The 17,513-nt window shown below is 37.2% G+C and overlaps 1 protein-coding gene across 1 annotated transcript in view; it reads right to left on the bottom strand.

Annotated features, from left to right (window-relative positions):
* The window catches only part of LRP1B (LDL receptor related protein 1B), a 1,911,502-nt gene extending 1,895,101 nt beyond the window's left edge, over nucleotides 1-16,401 (bottom strand). Inside the window, exon 1 of the mRNA XM_057505633.1 lies at nucleotides 15,765-16,401. Coding sequence (XP_057361616.1) covers nucleotides 15,765-15,954 — 190 coding nt within the window. The 5' untranslated portion in view covers nucleotides 15,955-16,401. The remainder of the gene's footprint in view (nucleotides 1-15,764) is intronic.
* Nucleotides 16,402-17,513: the final 1,112 nt, after the last annotated feature.

The raw sequence follows: 17,513 nt of genomic DNA, 5'->3' as shown, positions 1-17,513 counted from the left end.
TTCCAGCCTGTATTGATTTCCTCATTGTGTAACTCTAATCTAACAATAGCAGTTTTGAATAAATATTGCTGGGTAACATCTTCTCATTATTTCTTATGTGCAAGCCTCTTCTTCCCAGGACTCTTCTAATGGGCCGTGCAGCGCTCAGTACAAGACTCCATAGTTGGTACTCAAGGAGATCGAGGCAACAGATACTTTTGTACACACAGGATCCATAAGTTCCTCCGCCTAGCAACGAGTGCATTAACAGGAAGCAATATGTACTGCAGTAAAACTCTAGTGTAAATTAAAGGAGTAAAAAATCTTTGAAGTTAGTAGTAGCTCCATGCTTTTACTGCAAAATTAAATCAAACTAGATGCTAATAAAAATAAGTTTGTCACTTGCCAGCAGGGGGAAGAAAGAACCCTTCAGTGATAACGGAATGCAGCCTCGACACATCTCGGTGAGGTGGGAGTCTTTATGCATTATTCTCCTTATTTTACCAGGCAGGAAGTAGACACAGAAAGAGGCTAAGTGACTTGCCCAAGGACAAAGAGTGAGTCAGATGCAGAGCTGGGAAGTGAGCCCACTTCTCCCGGTTCCCAGTGTACAGCTTTTCTCAGCAAGCCATAATGCCTTTCAGATGGATCATTTCCTAAAATGCATTAAGTTGTTAAAAATTCAATATGGGCGTTGCATTGCTTTTCAGCTAGCTCTGTTTTTCACTACCTTACTAGAGCTATCGTCGGAAGCTAAACTGATGGTCAGATCAGTAATCTCGCATGTATATCTTTTTAAACAATACACCATTAAAACCACCTACAAGAAATCAGAGTCCTCGGAGAGTAAGGTTGTGTTTGGCTCTTTTAGCAGGTTGGGGAGGATTCCACATTGAGAAAAAAATTGCAGCTTCCAAGTTAGGAGCTGGAAATGATCATGAGAATAAGAACTAATCAACCACCAGAAAGATTAAAACAAAAAAAAAACCACCCCCGGAATACAGTGTTAATGGGGGTACTAAAAAAGCAAGGAGATAACAGTGTGTACATTGAAGAGTGGAGACTCTAGACCTTCCGAGAAAATTCTAGACACTTGTTTTTATACAAACCTATGCTTGTCTCATTAGCTGGGATTTCACCCACTGCTTTATTGGAAATTCTGACCATGGGCAGGAACTATTGCTTATAATGACAATTACTGGAGACTCTTAGTGCGTTCACTAACCAGAAATGGTAAGTTTGTAGGCCAGATGCTAACACTCCTATATATCTTCTGACTTGATCATTGGAAACATCACCAACTAATCACTTTGCCCTTTATTAAAGAACCCAGACTCAGCTATGGAATCTCTTTGAATACAGCAGTGTGGACAACTACCAATCAATCAAGATTTGTCCAAAAGATCAAATCCAGTCATTATCTCTGGCATATACTTTTCTGTTTATGGCTCAGCCAAAAGACAAAATGCAGACTCACTAGAGCCCACAGCCTCATCTGCCAGATATCATCTAACCCTTTGCAATTACCCCTTATATGACTTAATGGATTATGTCATAAGGCTTATAGAAATTAAACCATTAACTCCTTGAGGGCATAGATGCCCATTTTTTTTTAAGTACATAATACAGGTTTCCTTAGAAAAGACCAATCCATATATTAACTGACTTTATAAAATGTATCTTTTTTTTAGAAACCGGAGACAGTGAAATTTTGGATGCTTTAAAAAGCATAACTACCCATAATCACAGTAATTCAGAATTTTAGTCAGCAGGTAATCAATTGTTGCAGTGATTACTGTAGTAAAATTAAGGTTCCAAGCAAAATTGTTTCTTTTGTAACATTAAAAATATTAATAAAAGAATTATTCTTGTAATTGTTTATCACCATTAAGATAATCTTTTAACACTTAGAGTATATACAGTTAAAAGTCTTGGAAGTTCCAAAAGCCTATGAAATGCCTTGGAATACTGATTGACTCCAGGGCAGAAACAGTGAAATTACAGGGTAAGCCTCAATGATATGACTGTTAAAAACTGAGAAAGCACTCAAAAATTGGATGGGGTATGTCAAAAGGGAAGAGCAGCCGATCTGAAAGAGCTCCCAATGGCCAAAAGTGGAGCAATCTGAGCAAGAAAATAAACTAGTGATATATTAGATTATAGAACAAATAATAAAAGAAATTATGAGTCTATACTGATATAAACAAATAAAGGACAGCTCTTTCTTACACAAGAAAGTAATCAATGTTAACATCACTAATAATAGGGCACATTGACATGTATATCCTTTCATGTTATACACTGAGGAGGGCATATTTCTTGTGTGACATTCTTGTCAAACATAAATAACCATGAGAAAATATCAGACAAATCCAAATTGTGGGCATTCCATAAAATAACTGATTAGAATTTTCAAATGAGCCTAACAGATGAAAGTAAACCAAAATCAAGAGAGACTGTCACAGACTGGAGGTCTAAGGAGATAAGGCAACTTAACACAAGATTGAATTCTGGGTTGGATACTGGAAAGGAAGCAGGTCATTAGTGCACAAACTAGTAAATTTCAGATAAAGTCTAGAGTTAATAATGTTCATAGCACCAATGTTAACTTTTTCTTTCAATAATTGTAGTTATTATAGTCATACCACACTTCAACTTTAGGAGAAGCTGAGTGAAGGGTGTATGGGAATTCTCTAGCTGTAAACATTTCCTATAAGTCTAAAATGATTTCAAAATAAAAAAGTCTTTAAAAAATATTTTGGAAAAAAAACACTCATTTTAAGTAGTCCGTTTGTATATACTAATTCATATGTGAACACAGGTATGAAATCTGAAGGCAAAGCATGGTAATAGAGCACAGGTGGCTCTCGTGAAGTCACAAATTTCCAAGGAAAGAGAAGACGAAAAGCAAACTTAAATGTGGTACCCCATGTGCCGCAGCAGGAGAAACATCTGCTCACCAGGATCCCATCTCTGCCATCTTCACTCCACTCTATTTTTCTCCTCTCTTTCGGTCTTTTCTTTTTGTGCCTCCCACATTTCAATAATGATCTGTGTGACACCACAATGTTGTTTTTGCCATGTACTTATCACACAGAGAGTATTTTGCATGAGGTCCCTTCAGGGCTGAGGCTGACTGAAATCAACTGCATAGCATTTCCTCACCATGATTAAGAGAACTTTGTCTCTCAGATGACTTTTGGTGGTGTGTTTCTGCCCCAAGTCACAGTAGGGTCTAATAAAATTAACTCTGCTGGGTCATAAAAATTGTCTCTTTACCCACATTCTCTCTCCAGGTTCTGCCTTTATGTCTCATGGGGGAGAAAAATTGTGGAAGCAGAAATGCAGGAAACTGTTGAAAAACTCACCTTTGGTATCCTCTTCCCAAAGTCATGACCTGCAGCCATAATGCACTCCAAATTTCGAGGCACTACGCACAGCTCTCTAGGGCCACCTTCTGTCTACAATGCACCACGTAAAATGTCTGTCCACTGTGACCCAGGTGCACCTTCTGTTGATGCCTGCTGTGATGGGTCACAGGCAGTCAGCCTGCCTGCTAAGACCATCAACTTGTGTTTTTGACACCCAGAATATTATCTCTTTGGTTCTTTTGTATGTGTTTTATTTTTTATCTTGATGGGTAGGATTTAAACCTTAGGGCATTGTGCATAAAAATCCAAACTCCAGGCTTCTTGTGAATGATCTAAAGGTCTGGCAACCCTCTACCTACATTCACACAAGGCTGCAATCTGCTCCAGTTGAATATTAGCTGTCCCTACAATGTGAGTATTCTCTAATTTGCATGTCACCCAGGGCAGCTTCTGACCAGCCTGCATGCTGAAGGCATTTGTGTTTGCAAAACTTGCCCTATATTTTGCCCTTTCATTCATAAAGGTCATTCAATTATGTCTGAGTACCTTTATTTAACATGATGAGCAAAGAAATCTAAGCAGCCTTTCCTGAGTCTAGGATCTCAGAAGCCACAGCTAACCTCTTTCCCTCTGTGTAACTATAGAAGAAATGTTACCCATCATTTTCTCTTGCCTCCATAAGGGAAGGAAATGGGTAGGATTCCTACTTCAGGTTCCTTTATTTGATTTCCTGCTTTTTAAGGAAAGGTTATTATTCTTATTGTATAGTGAGCTCAACTCTCACTTACATAGTGACTCTCAAGCATGGGTTTGAAACATGGCAATAGAGATATTATGGCGGTATTGCACAGAGTTTTACTAATCCTCTTTGGCATTCATCTCTAAATCTTGGTGAACTCAAGTAGCTTCAATCCCTGAAAGTTTATTTTTGACTTAAGTGATTTTCTTGCTATTGCTAGAGTTTTCAGGTGTCTCATCAGCTTAACTGTTATCTGAATAAGCTTTGTTTATTTTCCTTGGCTCTTTATAGCGGGTTTAAGTCTATTCCAAGGGGCCACAACATTTCCTTCCCAAGTACCTTTTACTATGAGAATGTAGTCCGTAATTATTTTTTGCTTTACCTAAAATATAAATAGGCCCCTTATTTTCATTTTGAACCTTTTCCCATAGTACTTTCCTTATGAAAGAAAAAAAAATCCTTCAGCAGACCTCTCTGTGATGTGAGCAGAGTTCTAGTCATGGAGCATAAATCATGCCTGGTGCTCACAAATATACAAGTAACCCTTTCCCCACCTGCTGTTTTCAATTATTCAGATTAATTTATTTTCAAACTTTTTGGCACCCCCTCCGCTAAAGTACACAGCAAACAAATTTACAGTGAGTCCCAAGTTAAATATTAATGCAAAATCTTCCAGCCTCAAATTTCATTTGGTTCAGTCACTCTAAAATTTAATAAAAATTTGGTTTTTATTTCATATTTATGTCTAGGCATAATGGTGATCTTAGCGCTGAAATTTTGGAGCCAAATTATTTAAGGGGCTTTTGACACTGTGAATGAAAAATAGACCAAACTTAGAATCACACACAAATTAGATTTCTGCACATGCACCTCATGAATGTCTACCTAACCTACATGTAAGCTCTTTGTGCAACAAATAAATTGGTTAAGATCTTTTGCTTCAATGTCTTTCTTATTTAAGCATTTCTAAAATTTCAATGTCTGAACTTTGAGTCTCTTTTTATTTCAACCTAATATCTGTTCAGTATATATGTCTTCCCTTCTTAAATCTCAGGACATACCAAGTTTGAAAACTAAGAAAGGAGGCTATTTTTTAAAACATTACTTGTAATGGTCATGCAGCTTTTCAAAGGTAATTTCTCTGGATAAGGTGAAATATTTCTTCCATAATGCTGCTGCTAGCAGTACAAAGTAAATAGTGTCTAAAAGGGTCGATTACTCCAAGTTGCCTTTTTGGGCACTAGATGGCCTGTATAACTGAAAAAGAAACTGAGTGAGAGTATTTTAGGAGCAAATCTTGTACTTTGGAAGGAAGATTAGAATATAAAGTTTTAAAACCGACGTTTTCTCAAGGTCAGTAACAGGAAAGAGAGTGAGTGAAAAGAGAAAAAGAGCAATGAAAAAAAAATCAATGGTTCAAAATCCTAGGACAATCTCCCAATGACTTAGGACCTCAAGTAACTCAATCAACTTAATATTAACAGTATTTTCTTCAAACACTGTTTTCCTTTCTTTTTTCTTACAGACCCCTCTGGGCTCTGATATTTTTCTTTTACCTTCATTTTTATAAAACCTCTCTCCTTCCTCTTTCTCCTCTTTGCATTCTTTCCTTCCTTTTTAGCTTCCAAAGAAATCCACAGACTCAAAATGGGCTTGTTTTCTAGCCATGAGCATCCTGTCCCTGGAAATTCAAGATTGTACAGTTGTTGTAGGAGTGTTCTGTTGCTTGTTCTGATTTTTGTTCTTTAGTTGTTTTTTTCTTCTAGTCAATAAATCCCACCGACTGGTACATAGTAACGATGACATCTATTCAGTGAACGTGTGGATAATTACGGAATAATCCAAAGGCTCTGGCTGACCAAAAGGAATTCCACTTTAGCCATAACGCTAACACACGAGGTTGTTCACCGCTTGCTGTCATTGCCCTTTTCCTCTCTACAGTTTTCTCATAGAATTTCTAGGGTAATGAGTTAAGTTAGCCACTAGCAGCTCTCTTACAATGTTTTCCCTTTAATCAACTATTTATAGGTGGAAACTTGACTATCAACACAAATTCTTCTCAGTCACATCAAGGATTTGGGGACAAAAAGGATTTGGGGACAATGAAAAGGAGTTCTTTCTTGAAAACAGTGACAATTTTCCTCAAGAAAAAATAAATGCACAAATGAGACTTCACATAGGCCAATGCTCCTCCCTTTTTTGCTGTTATACTGGTTTAGATTGGTAAAAATAAGAGAAAAATAATTGCTGCCACATTTACCAATGCTTAAAATGTTGATATATGTATTACTTTAACTAAGCCTTCAAAGAATATTGTAAGTCAGACTCTACAATTACATTCTGCAGACGTGTTAGTATGGGTAAACATGGGGTAATAAAGATGTTATTAATAATTTTGAAATAAAAGGGAAAAGATAATAAGAAAGCAAGCAATATTGTGCCTTACATTGTGACATGTGTTTCAAACAAATCAGAAAAAGGTGCTGCAAAAAGGAATGTACTCATTTTTAAATAACCTAGAACATTAAACCCTTACATCCAAAGATAATAATTCAAGGCTTAATTTCATGCCTTATCCTCCCCTAATATATTGCATGGTGCTGCACTCACTGTTATAGAAATTTTTCCTAAATAAAAATGTGAGTCACTCCTCTACCTTATCCTCATTTGCACTGCTAGTCCCTCATGTAAGCCATCAATCTCTCTCTCCAGGACAATTGCGACAACCCCTTCACTGGATCACTGTGTCCCTTCTCCTCCTCCTTCATCCAGCAATAAGCATCATCTCTTATATAATTGTTGCATGTCACCTCTTATTAAACATCCAAGTGCTGCCTCTTGTAATCAGAACAAAACCCAAACCCCTCGCCTTGATCTGCATGGTCTTGTCTGACTATTCTGACTTCATCATAAATATGCCACTCCCCACTCCTCCTTTCTCCTAAACACACACATCTTTGTTCTTTCCCTAAAATCCTGAATTTTTGACTTTCCTTTTGCATGGAAAGCTTCTCCCTCAGAACTACTCAAAGTTTCTTCCCTCTCATCACTTGTGTGTTAACAGAGATGTCATCCTTCTCAAAAAGGCCTCTGTGGGTACAACCACCAGCCACCAGAGCACGTCTCTTAGTTACGTTACGTCATTGTTGTTTCTTCTTAGCACAAAGTATTCATTGTTTGTTTGCTTATTACCCCCTCTTCCTGCACTAAAGTGTAAACCCCACCAGACCAGTTATATTTTCTAACTTGCTCACCTACCTCATTCCCACCCCACAGAACAGTGCCCGGCATGTGTTTACTCAACTCTGTGGAGGGAGTGGATAAATAAATGAATGACCACCACTCTCATGGGTTGCTCCAGGGATCATATGATTTCACTAGGAAAAAAAAAACTGAAAAAAATTAGTGTCCTGAAAAGGTAAGGGATTTCATTTGTTATTAGTAATTTATATTAAGTTAATGGGATAATTAATAAAATAATGAATATTTATGTAACAATACATGACATGCTATGTTTTCACTTGTAGTATCTTCCTCATGCTCATGGAAGGTGTTAGGGACACTGTTATGTCTCTCTTTTAGGAGTTGGATGGAGCAGTTTTCCATAAAAGTCTGGTGGTGTTTTCACAGGCACCCAGATTACAATTCACACAGAACAAAATCCTCATGCCCTTCAAAACCTTATGCCCTCTCAGCAATGAGAACAGCAAGGCAAATGGAAAAAGCCCTAAGATTTGGGTTCTGAAATTATCAGGATTTAATTTCAAGATATTTGACAATATCATTAGCAAGTGAAAACAGGAAAAAACATCCTCACGGGGGAAAGAACTATATTCAAAGAGGGAGAGACACAGAATGTTAAAGTTCTAAATTTGATCTATTTTTAATGTTAATAAATTTGGAGTCAGGTACCATCTTTTGCACCAAATAATATTTGCATGCCTCTAGGATTATACCCATCAGTGTGATGCTGGTAAACTGCTAGCCTTTTTGTTAGAAGAAAGACAATACAAAGACTCAGCAAAAGGCCCTGAATTCCAAATCAGTGATTCTATCTATAAATCTTAGTTATTTCTTTAAATAGAAATCTCAGAAATATGGGCACCCAGTAGGCACAATCTATACTATTTTCACCCAGGAAGGAAAAAAATCTCACCCTGAGCTGCCATCATTATCACTGAACTTTCAGGAGCTTAATTGTAAGAAATGCCTTAAAAATTAATAGAGTTGAATAAAGTAGGATATTTTAATAAGGCATACCTGCTATTTTAACATGTTCATGCCAATAAAATATACTACTAACAACTTCAGAAATTTTAGGCAATCTTAAACCAAATCTTTTTTAAATCTCTAGAATTTATAGTTTAGTAAAAGCCTGAGGCTCCTAATTGCCTGTTACTTGGTATGTGTGGACTGAAGCTTCAATAAATTCTTCTTGTCAATGTTTTCTCTCAGCATCTTTTTCCCTTTTCCCCTTATTCATCTTAATTTCTAAAGAAAACAGGTCATTTTAAAGCCATTTCTGTTATCTGCCACATACCTAGTCTTCTTTTTCACGAATATCTTAAAATGCCCTAGGAACACTCAGAGCAAACAACCATGATCAAATTTTGAGTCTCTTCTTCTCTCTGCTCCGTCCCCATTTTTAGACCTATTTTCTCATTTTTAGAAGAAAGGGCTAAGATGACAAACTGTCATTAAAGAAAAACTCAGCGGTAGAAAAATTCTTAAGGAATTATGTATTCGTATTTCTAAAGTTAAGCTGTCTTGGACGTCTTGAAGGATGTCAATGCAAGGTGGAAAAGTTAGGAAGGCATGTCCTATTGATTGTAAGAATAAAACAAGGGACAGTCTGTGGAACCTTGATCTTACCTAAAGAAGAAACGTTATTCTTTCTACTAAAATGAGGTCGTGTTTCAACAATACCTGTCTTTGGTCTGAAGGCTAAGCCAGCCAGGACAATGAGGCGCATGCAACTCGGGGAGAGATGTCTGACTGTTCATAAGAATACATTGTGAGATAAAATGTAATGCCGGTATCTGAGCAAGACAACACGCTCTAGCTTCTTCAAGAAGGTTTCTTTTTTTTCTTCTTTTTTCTCCTACTTAACAAAGTTAGAAGGAATCTCATCTGAAAAGGTACTTTCTCAACTCATTTCTGTAAAGGACATAGTTATATTATTCATCTGCAAATGGAAACTTTCATATATACATGACTATACTCACGCTTATATCTTATCACTGTAAGATTACACAGATGACTCTATGGTAGGAATATATTCATAGAAATTACTTTTCATTGTTCTTATGGGTAAAGACAGCTTTGACAATGAGATATTTGAGAAATTCAAAATGTAGGCAATACATCATCACTCAACAAACATGCATGGCAGAATTATTGAACAATATAAATAGCACAATCTTTACCAACTTTAGCATTGGCCTTTTGTACCACTCACTGGTACTTCAAGAAACTGACCTGCTGGGAAATCAGCAACAAAAGAATGAACCCATTTATTTAACCATGCTATTGCATTTTTCTTACCTATAATTGGGCATCCAATTGTAGATGAAACTAAACTACTGTGATCACATGAGAAAGTTATTATAGTCACATTTAAAAGCACACTGAATCTTGAAGTTTATTTTATCACTGCCATAATTTCCACTATAGATCCTGTATTGAGAAAAAGTCTTGACTTTGAAATAACATTTCAGAATGTATTTTAATTTTTAAAAATAGGTTACCAAATAGAAAAATAAATTCACTTAATAAAGCTGATAAGGAACATTTCTACTTTCAATAAAGGGATATTTGAGCACAAATGAATTCAGAACATCTGTTCATTCATATTTTCTAGTAGTGTTTTAAATGCTTATGCTATCCCATGATATAAATATGTAACTCCTACCAACCATATTTAATTTATCTGTTAACAATAGGCACAATGGCAAAGGTGCATGTGATTTACTCTATAAAGTGTAGATGGCAAGTATTATGCCTAAGTCTTTCAGGGAAATATGTTGTTATTGATGTGTTTCCATCAAATTCAACTTTAGGATTTTTATACAAGATCAGTCTTACTGTTTTATCAGATCTGACTGGCTACTATCTTAATAGTTAGATTCCCACTTAGTTACTAGTCAGTTTCACCAATTAGTTTAGTCAGGAATAATTGGATTTGTATAAAGATAGCCTCAATCAATAGGATGAAGAGACAAAAAGAGAAAGTGTATTTTGATATCACTGAATTCAGAACAATGCAATAATTTATACATATTTTCTAACATGGCCTTGTAGTTAAGGCAGGGGGAAAAAGGGAGTCCACCAAATCATTTATGAGGAGAAAATATAGATCTAAAATTGTGAAGGCAGCTTACAGCAGAAAACCTTCTAATAGAAAAAACAAACACATTTTGAGGTCTAAGCTTACTTATTCCAATGTGCTGCAAAAAGTTCTGAAGCCTTCATTTCCCTTTCTATAATACAGAAGGTTCAGAAGTACTTAGAGAAATCAACATTTTATTCAAAGAGGACAGCAGAGAATAGCGACAACAGAGACTAAATATTACTGCAAGCACAATACTTTTCAAAAGCAAGTAAGGTAAATAGACTCACCGGCACAAATGTCAATTAGTCCAAAAGTATCTTTTTAAAAACTCAAATTAGTTTTGGAGATATGTTCATGCTTCCCTATTTAATGTTTAAATGACAGAACTTTTTTTCAAGTTGCTAACATGCTCTAAGTATCTCCTTCTCAAATGAAACAACTGAGAATGTCCCCAAGACCTGCAGACTGTTAGATCTGTGATTGTTATGTTGCAATTCAATTCCTATGTCTCTATTAATGGGTTCTCATATAAATTTGCATAATAACAATGTATATTACAATGTAAAGAGCATAAAAAATGTCACAAACCTTTCTATTTGGTTGATTAATTTTGCCCTCACTTCCACATCACACACACACACACACACACCACACACACACTAAAAATACCTTGTTATTTTCATACTCCATGCAGCAGAGGTAGTTTTTTGCCATTATTCTTAAATATGGGGAATCAGATGTTTTTTTCAGGAGATATAAGAAAAGTTTTCAAACTACTCAGAATTAAGTTTGGTGCTATATATATTCTGATAAACTTATAAGAGTACTCAACCTTGGCGTTAACTTTCCTTAGCATTCCATCTACTAGAAACATGGTTTCAAATAACCATTAGGTGCATAATTACAGGCATTTCAAAGGCAAATGAACTTGGACATTTATTTCTTCCACTGTCAGATATTTTTACAATGACAAAGTATTTGTAATATGAAAATGCATTCATTTGAATATTGGACATTGGGAGTTGAAAAATAACTCTTAAAAGATTTTTTTTCATTTCATATTTTTGTTTTCCTAGAAGGCAATAATCACCTAAATGGACACATTGTCTGAAATTTTGAGAAATAAGTCTCATTAAAAAAATCTACTTCCAATTTTCAGCTAGAGTGGTGTTTTTATAAATGCCTGTGCCAAGGCAGCGATCTTAAAGAGACATATATGTGTTATATCCATAACAGGTGGATTCCACTTAATGAGAAGTTAATTTAACTAATGACATCATGTTGGTACAATCATGTTTAACTTTTAGTATTAATTCTACTTTCTGTGACTGCATCTATCTAATATGCAGACAAGTGTTTCCTTTGTACAAGAATTGTTTAAACAGAAGATAGATCTAGTAATATGCCTGGTTGGTACTTTTTATTATATGTAATCCCTATAACCAGGAAGTAATAAGTAATTTAAGAAAGGGAAATACACATTTCATATACAATGTAAAGAGTAGTAGTAAAATCATGAAAAAAAAGGATCATAGTAGTATACAGAATGGAAAGAAGATGTAGAGATCCCTGACCATCGTAATCCTTGTTGAAGACCAACTCATGTTCAGTCCAAGTGATTTTAAATGGAGCTTAACTTTATGGTATATCCTAAAAGGTTTGAAAAGAAATTGACAAGGCAAGCTCTAAGAAGCTAATGTCCTGGATCCAATATACTTGCAATCTAAAATTCTCTGCATGTCTCCACTGTGAATGACAAGTAGCCTTTAGAAAGTGTCATCTCATTCTTAAGACTCTCTTCACCATATCACTCATTCCCCCACCCTTCCTAAGATTTCTTTCACATGCACTTAAAAATAAATCACTTCCTTCTTAATAATTCTAGCATGGTTATCATTTAAGTTTTCTATAATATTCTCATGCATTTCTCAATTCTTAAAGGTTTAACTATATCCAGTCTCCCAATGATGGAAGTTTCTTTAAATATTTTTATACTGCAAACATTTTCATAAGACATTTATTATGAAGTGAGAGGAAAATATTTAAGAAATTTTGTCTAAAGACACTTTAATTTCATCAAAAAACACGAATTGGATTCACCCTATTCCCAAATTTATCATTTGACTCTCTCCCCATTCTTCTTTCCCTCCCATATTTTGTTTTCTGTAATTCACATTCTTTTTCCTTGTGTAACACATAGAAATTTTTCTTTGCTTTCCCATTGTCTCCCTTCCTTCTTACCAGTTTCAACTTGAGCTTGAAAGAGAGAGAAGAAATCTCAAAGGTTATAGAGACCTCTTCAAAACAAAATTTTCATGGTATTTATGGAATATAAAAAAACATGGACTGCAGTTCATTCTGCTTTGAAGGGCAGAAGATTAAAATTTTGACATATACATCATGTCCATTTTTAGATGGTTTTATAGACATACACATTTAAATTATGTAATAGCATGTACTTTAATTATTTGCAAATGTTTCCACATCTTACCAGACTCAATAATTCAAGAGACTAGCTTTATGTCTCTCAATCCCTTTTCTTTTCAGAAAACTTGACAATTAAAAAAAGAAACTTCCTTTTAAGTCTTAATCCTTATCAAAGGATACTTTGATATATGACATTGTTATGTGACACACTGGTTGATCCTAAGTGAATATGATTTATTATGATTTATCCTCCATGGTTTGCTGTTAAGACTCACAAAGATGTTTCCTTTTTCAGATGTGATGACATCTAATAAGAACTAACGTACATTAACTTAATTTTGTATCAAAATCAATATAAAGTAGGAAAATAAACAATAGGGAATTTAAAGGACAAGGGGATGTTTACCAACTGAACACAAGCTTACAAGTTCAACTCTTTTTTCTGTCTAAAAATATATTTAAGTTTATATTCATAAACTTCCAAAGGGAAGAGCAACACAGATAGAGGGTAATACAACCATAGCTATCTAGCCCACACAGCTGAAGAAGCTACCCATTACCCAAGACATATTTAGAGAACCTGAAAGTGATCCTCATTTTCTGGTATGAATCCAGCTCTTGCACTATGAAACACACCTGTGTTAAGTCACATGCCTGTTCTATTCTTTAAGGGCGACTGACTATGCAGTCAGCTATGCAGAAAGCTAAATCTCATTAACCTCTTTCTTGAGTTTATATTCCCATATCTTCTGTTTCGGCATTTCAGTGAGGGTAGTTTGTCATAATGCAGCAGCACTTTCTTTTTTAAGTTTCAACGAGCTTTTTTTAATTTCCTTTTTTCCAGTAGGGATCCACCCTTTTCACTTTTGATAGCTAGCTGTGACAATTTTAGCTCTTTCCTAACAGTTCTGAAAGTTGTGTTAAACATATATGAGTAGCCAAGTGTTGGCCTAGAACTATTTTTACTTGTACTATATCTAATATAATACTTCTTATACTGACATGTCAGTTTACTGAAACTGACTATTTCAGTTTTAGGAGAAAGTAACAATCCTTTGTTGCCTTGTTTTTATCTTAGATGTCCCTTTTCCTGATAGAACTAAACTGACATCAAATCGTAATCCTTTTAGTTACTATTTCCTATCTCAGAAGAAAGTTGGGAGTTTATATGTTTAACTTTTGATTATACATAAAATTCTCTTCAGATAGTCATTCCGGTCATTATAGCAATGTCTCATGAACACTTTACAAAAGCACTGAGAACCTAGCTCTAGATGAGGTCAAATTTGTGGAGATTGGGAACTCAATCAGAAAAAGCCCAATAGCAGGAGTCTGCCTGTGCCATTATATTTTGCTGGCTTAGAGGACTAAAAGGCTTCATTCTGTTCATCTGCTCTGGTCCAACTTCAAAGACTCTTCCTAAGAAAGGTTGAGAGCTGATTGTTCCAGATCAAAGACATCATCATTTCAAGTTAGAGCTATGTGCTTCCATTTTATCAGTATAGTTTTCAACTATTCCACACCAACTTCAAGGCAAGTTAAGGCAAGTTCAGAAGCTATATGGTTAGATGGTAATGATATGTTTAAAAGATTACTGCTCAGGATATGTCAGACTTTCTTAAGGAACTCATATTAGTCTCACTACTGGTTAAGGAAATGACATGTGTGAGTACATTATAAAGACTATAATCTGGTTGCCAACAGCAGGCTGGAAAGAAACACTACAATTCATTCCCCTGTTCTTTCCTATAATGAAGCAATAATTTTAGTTGATTCATAATTCCCTTCATATAAACACAGCCAGTAAATCTCCCAGTGCAAAATTTTGTCTATTTGCTTGGCATTGGGATTTGGGTATCTATTCCATCTTTGTTATTTCTTTCTTTTCTAATTAAACAAACAAAAAGCCGAAATACATCAGTCAATATAAACTCGTGTTATGCTAAAATAAATAAATAAAATCTATGTCTAGTATATGATACTTCTGATTTTACTGGAGTCAGTTAACCATTCCAATGCCAGTACCCACAATAGTCATCTACTTTTTAAAATTTTTCCCCTTCTCTCATCCGTGCAGCTGTTGTCAAAGATTATCAAACTTGCACAGGGATCCCTGGTTTACAGATCAAAAGTTTATAGAATCCAGGTTTATTATAATTCCCACCTCCTCTCTCCTCTGCTCCCTATACACACTCCGTTTAAACTTCTACCATTCATCAGCTCTTTGGAGAAAAAGCAAGGGCAAAACGCCAGTGATGGCTTAGCATCTCCAGACACCATGAGCTGTGTCACAGACCTTTGGAATCAAAAGTCAAGTACAAGCAGGTGCCTGCGCGCAGAAGCTCCCTGCAAACCTTAGCCTCGCCGCGGTTGAGGAGAATCTCGCCCGAGTCTGCCCCAGGAAGGGGCCACAGAAACGAAAGAGACTTGAGTCGGCGCTTTCTCCCTCGGCACAGACCAGGGGAGCAGCAGGCAAGGAAGTTGACCCAGGAGCTAAGTTGAGGAGCACACACGTAACGCGGAGAATCTGAAGCCCGCAAAAGCTCCACGCGAGGAGAGTCAACGCGGGGGGTCGAGTCTTGCAAAAGCGAATTCTGTTCCCAACATCTGCAGCCCTTGGGGTGCGCGGGCAGAAGCGCGCAGTCAAGTCCAAACGCTCCCGGGGGGCGGGAGGGCACCAAATCACGACCGGGAAACGGCCAAAGTAAAAAGCTGGGAGGGAGCCGAGGACTCCCACGCCTGGGTCAGAAATCCCCCACCGCACCGCTCACCCCCCTCAAGGCCAGCGCACGGCGGCCAAGCGGTCCCGCGGAGCGCGGCCGCAAGGACATAAGTTTCCCACTCACTTATGTGCAAGCATCGCCCAGCAGGAAAGCCGAGGGAGAGCGGGGAAGACAGCGGGAGGGGTTCTCCTTACCTCGGTCGGCTCCCACGGTCAGCACCTTGGCGATAGGCAGTAATCCCGAGAGAGTGAGGAAGGCCAGGAGAAACTCGGACATGGTGGTCGCCCGGTAAGGAAGCCTGCGCTGGAGACTGCTCGGCGGCACCCTCTGCCCGGCGGCGGCGGCGGCGGCGGCGGCTCGGAGCTCCGAATCCAGCAGCGTCATTTACAAATGTCACTGGAAATTCTTCAGCTCGATGAGCCCAGCCAGTCCGCCTTCTCCTGCCCGGAGCAGGATGTGGAAGGTGTACGGATGCGCGCGTGGGGAGACAGCGTGTGCGAGCGCCGGCGAGCCGCTCGTGTGTCTTGACTTTTCAATGCAGGGTACGTCTGATCTTACATCACGCAGAGGGGCAGCGAGAGGTGCCAGCGGATGGGAATTCGCTGATTAATCACCGAATCCACCGCACATCGCTTCGTCGTCCACATAAATCACATGTATTACTTAGTAAGAGGCATTTAACACAACAGGAAAATACCACCGTGAACTGAGAGCCCCACAAATCACAATTATTTCGATCTCCTTGAAGGGAAAGTAACTCCAAGCTGGTTCTGTAGGGATTTGGGTATTGAGAGAAGGGGGAGACGTCTGCATTGGGCTGAGCCAGCCAGGCTCCTGGGAAGCTCCGCATTTAACAGCCAGCTGGGAATTAGCAGCGACTGCGCTGGGATACTTCTCTGGGAGAAGCAGGTCTGATCTCTTAGCTCCCTGGAAGCTTCCTTCCCGGGAAGGAAGGGCGAGTCGAGTAACTGAGCTTCTTTTAGGGAAATGGTTTCCTCCGCTCGACACACAAATACGATGCTTTCTGAATTGCACTTTTAACTTTTATGCTGACTAGCACCTGGGGACAAAGAGGCAATATTTAGTGACTCAGCAGAAAGAAACAAACAATCCCCAAAGTCATTACCCATTGCATAAGAAGGGAAGGTGAATGGAAAGAGGTCCCTTCGCAGGGAACCATAAAAGCAAGGAATTGGCAGTTGCTTTTGCAGAGCATTTCTCTCTTTAAAAGCGTACCTCCAACCATTTTAAACGTTTTGAGGATTTTTACAAAATGTTTTTGTTTTCTTTCTGTTTTTTTTTCTTTTCCCATGTAGTACAGTAGTAGTTTAAGAACTTTCCCAAATCATCCATGCCATCAAAGTGAATCAGTAGAATTAAAAAAATTAAAAGTTGTTCGTATGACCACTTAAGTTTTTAAATATGATCATCCGAGTTTCTAAAATCTTAACAAATGGCTAAGGAGTTAAGACCTGGAGATCTTAATCGTTGAAGGCTAACTTTTTAACTTGTAACATCAATAATTCTTGTCTAGGAACAAAGGTTGAGAAATATTTTGTATTTATTATTTTTAAACCTAAAATGGTGTGAGGGAAGACTATAAGAAAAAAACTAAGAACAAAAAGAATGAAATTAAGCAACAGGATGTTTGAAAAGTGAAGTAAAGATACTTGAAACACTTTATTCAGTTTACTAGCTAACACTTAGATGAATGGCAGTTCTCTGAGCTAGCTGTTTATACGAGTAAAATTATCTGGAAACATCTTTGGATGCTCCTTAGAGGCCATTAAAATGAGACTAGATCAGTTACAGACATAACTGTAAGGAACATTGCCAAGAATCTGTGAAATTCAATTTTTCATACTAATCTGTGATTATAAAACATGTCCTTTACATCAATTTTGCCATTTTTTAAAGTTTATTTTCCCTTGTAAATCAAATCA

This window comes from Manis pentadactyla, chromosome 8 (genome assembly GCF_030020395.1).
Source record: "Manis pentadactyla isolate mManPen7 chromosome 8, mManPen7.hap1, whole genome shotgun sequence".
Taxonomy (NCBI): Eukaryota; Metazoa; Chordata; class Mammalia; order Pholidota; family Manidae; genus Manis; species Manis pentadactyla.
Note: the sequence above shows the minus strand (reverse complement) of the source record. Positions and strands in the feature narration are given on the sequence as shown.